The 3,661-nt window shown below is 68.2% G+C and overlaps 1 protein-coding gene across 1 annotated transcript; it reads left to right on the top strand.

The window, feature by feature from the left end:
* Window positions 1-347: 347 nt before the first annotated feature.
* MNEG_12080 (Mitogen-activated protein kinase kinase kinase 11) lies at window positions 348-3,393 on the top strand (the record flags this gene model as incomplete). The annotated part of the gene is made up of 7 exons (XM_014039448.1): window positions 348-429; window positions 715-872; window positions 1,104-1,274; window positions 1,533-1,607; window positions 1,882-2,008; window positions 2,308-2,355; window positions 2,627-3,393. The coding sequence occupies 7 exons, from the start codon at window positions 348-350 to the stop codon at window positions 3,391-3,393; spliced, it is 1,428 nt and encodes a 475-aa protein (XP_013894902.1).
* Between the last annotated feature and the right edge of the window lie 268 nt (window positions 3,394-3,661).

Here is a 3,661-nt window from a genome sequence, read left to right as displayed (position 1 = left end):
GCCCCAGATCATGTACACACGCAGCAGCGAGCACGAGGTGAGGCCGCCCGCCTCGGAAACCTATATGCGGCCGGGCGCCAGGGAGCACCTTCCCATCCCGAAGCCGCCGCGCCAAATGCTCCAGCTCAGCACAGCAGCTTTTCTCCGTCGTGCGACTCTGGCCTCTGGCTGGGCTTACCGAGAACCCTTGCATCGCGCAGCAGCGCCGCAACCCGCCTCCTGCAATCTCCTCTGCACCCACCCTGCCGCACCCGGCCGCGTACTGTTTGAATTCTTGAAAGCTTTCTGCCCGCCTCGCCCTCCCTGGTCTCATCTTGTGTCGTCAGGCCCTGAAGGATGCGGTGGAGATGGCGGTGCTGTCCACAGTGCAGCACCCCAACATCGTGCAGCTCTACGCCTGCCTCACAGACGTGGTGGAGGTGCAGGACGGTGCGCACAGCCCCCCGGCGCGGGTCTCTGTGTCTTTTGCACACCAACTTAATCCTTCCTCACCTTCATCTCCTCCCCCTCTCTCTCTCTCTCTCTCTTTCTGTCTCTCACACACACACACACACACACACACACACACACACACACACACACACACACACACGACGCTGTTGAAACCCTGATTCATGCCCGAACCTCCGACTTCCAATTCGTCCTCGAACGCCACGCACTCCTGCTCCCCTAACTTCCACTCCGCCCCATCCCACCCAACGCCCAACCCTGAAGATGGCGGCGGCACCTCCATCGCCACCAGCTGGGCCGGCAGCATCGGCAGCATCAGCGGCCTGCTGCCGCCGGGCTGCCCGAGGTCGCGCTACCGGAAGCTGCAGCCGGACGAGGAGCCCGGGGAGGAGGTGACGCCCTGTAACATCCTTGTGATGGAGGTGCGGGGTTCGAACCCTGCTGGGGCCGCGATTATCCCCACGGCTGTCGGAGGTCCTGGAAGCGCGAGGTTGACGCCTGTGCTTAATGTAGCAGGCGTGACGCCCCCTCCCCCAGCAAAGCCCAGGCCGGTGCGGCTGGTGCAGCCTGCTGCAGCCCAGCGCTACCCTGCCTCCTTGCCCTTGGCAGACGCACTGCGTACCGACTTCAACCCTCAACCCCAAACATCGCAGTACTGCGACCAGGGCACCCTGCGGGACGTGGTCAAGGGCGGCGCCTTCCGCGCGCCGCCTGTGGACGGCCGCGCGGCCATGGACCTGGCGCCGGTGCTCGAAATCCTGCTGGACGTGGCCTATGCGATGCAGTACCTCCACTCGCTGCAGCTGGTGCACGGGGATATCAAGGTGCGTGCGGCTCGGCCCCCACTTCCAGATCGCCCCACCTGTGTGTTTCGACACGCCACCACCACGTTTGCAACCGCGCGGGGCTGATCTGGCGACCCTGGGCCTCAGGCGCTGCGTGAGCGCCATCTGCCAGGCAAGCTTTGGCTCACCCAGGAACCCCACTGAGGGTCCAAGCTCCGCCCTGGATCATGGCATGCTGGGCGCCCGCACGCTTGGCCCGCCACCCTCACGGCTCCCCCTGCGTTCCTCCCTTATCAGCTGGAGAACGTGCTGATGAAAACGGACTCCTCGCGGCGCATCAAGATGACCCCCAAGCTCGGAGACTTTGGGCTGGTGCGCCCCCATGACTGCTCCCTCGTCTGTCCACCCGATGCTGCGCGAGCCGCATGCAGGATGCCTTTCGTTTGCTGCTCAGCAGAGCTTCTCGCTGCCCGCCAGGCCCTGCTCTCGGGGCTGGCTGGCTGGGTGCCCCGCCGCCATGCCTCGGCGCCACATCGCCGCTGCGCCTTTGGCCATCTGCCGTCGTCCCAACCAACCAGCACCCAAGACCTCGACCTCTGCCGTCGCCTACGGGCCCGCCCCTTGACGCGCCTCGCCGCGCACGCAGGCAAAGATCTTGAACGAGGCGCGCCACACCCTGAACCTGAGCGGCGCTGGCACCATCACCCACCTCGCGCCGGAAATGTTTGAGGCGGGCAGCAAGGTCACGACAGCAGTGGACTCCTACGCGTTTGGTGAGCGGCGCGGCGCGTGTCTAGGCGGGAGGATGGTCGTGTGAGTGCGTGTGCCTGTGCATGTGTGTCAGTGTGAGTGTGTGTGTCAGAGGGAGAAAGTGTGTGTGTGTGTGTGTGTGTGTGTGTGTGTGTGTGTGTGTGTGTGTGTGTGTGTGTGCGCGCGCGTGCGCGCGCGTGCGCATGTGGAGGGGGGCAGGGTGAATTGACATGGAACGGGCTGTCAGCAATCCGTCTCTCCGACTCGTCAGTACTGGAACCTCCACAACCAAGATCGCCGCTCCGCGCACCACGGCCCGCAGGGATCCTAATGTGGGAGCTGTGGACCGGCGGCCGCAAGGCCTACCAAGGTGCGCAACACCCCCCTGCTCGCAAAACTGTGTACCGCACCCCGCCGCGTGCTTGCGCCACTGCGCCAGCAGACGCTCTTGACCCCGCCGCTGGCATGGCCAGCACTCCGGGCTGCTTTATATGGCAGCCGCCTGATGACCCCGGATCGACTGCCCCCCGCTCGGGCAGCCAAAACAAGGCACACGCGTGTATCATGTTGCACCCAATGCTGCTCCCCTCACCGCCACCACCGCCCCCATCCTCCGCACACGCCCGCCCCCGCCGCCGCAGGCCTGCCGCAGGGTATCATTGCAGATCACGTCACGCGCAAGGGCCTACGCCCCGCCTTCCCTCCGTCTGCGCCGCCGCTGTACGCGCGCCTCGCTGCGGAATGCTGGGGGGTCGATCCCCACCGGCGGCCCACTTTTGTGCAGATCGCCGAGCGGCTGGAGGCACTCCTGGCACCCCACGCGCCGCCCGACTGCGACGGCGGCGGCGGAGACCCCGGCGGCGGCGGCGGCGCCGGCAGCGGCACTTTGCCGTCGGTGCCGGCGCCGGCACCGGCGGATGCTGCCGCACCGGCCCTTGGGCTTGTTGTCGGGCCTGCGCCGGCCGCCGCGTCGGCACCGGCCGCCGCGCCGGCCGATGAACCTTCCGTGGCGGCGGCGGCAGGCGCGCCCCCGGCAGGCCCGAAGCGCACCTGGCCGCCAGTGCCCGCCCCGGTCCCCACACGCGCGTTGCCGCCGCCGCCCGTGGGGCGCCATAATCGCGCGTGGCCGCCGCCGCCATCAGTTGCGGGCAGTGGCAGCGGGGGCAGGCCCTCATTGCACGCGCTCTCGCGCAGCAAGTCGGATGCGGACAGGCCTCTTGCCCGCGGCCGTGATCAGAACAGCAGCGGCGATGGCACGAGCGGCGTCACCCGCGCGAGCAGCGTCGGCGGCGGAGCTGCTAGCAGCTGCTGCGACGGCGGCGGCGCGAGCGGCAGCGGCAGCGGCAGCCGCGCAGGCAGCAGCGGGTGCAGCGGCGGCGGCGCGAGCGGCGGCGAGGCCCGCCCCTGAGCGCCCGAGGCGCCCTGCCCTTTCTCTCTCTCCATTACAGAACTCCTGTGCCCGCGTCCCATGGCGCTTCTCCCCCGCGGGAGCCTTCTGCTAGCGGCGATTCCCCACAACCATCTCAAGATTTGCGGCCCCGCCCCTGCCTGACAACTGCCCCGCGACCTGGCCCCATGCAAGGCCCAATGCGCGCTTTGTGCACGCGGCGGGCGGCACGGGGCCGCGCTCGACGCGCAAGCGCCCCCATCCTTCCAAACCCCACCACTCACCAGCC

Source organism: Monoraphidium neglectum (genome assembly GCF_000611645.1).
Source record: "Monoraphidium neglectum strain SAG 48.87 unplaced genomic scaffold scaffold03053, whole genome shotgun sequence".
In the NCBI taxonomy this organism is placed as follows: domain Eukaryota; kingdom Viridiplantae; phylum Chlorophyta; class Chlorophyceae; order Sphaeropleales; family Selenastraceae; genus Monoraphidium; species Monoraphidium neglectum.
This window is presented reverse-complemented; position numbering and strand designations above follow the sequence as displayed.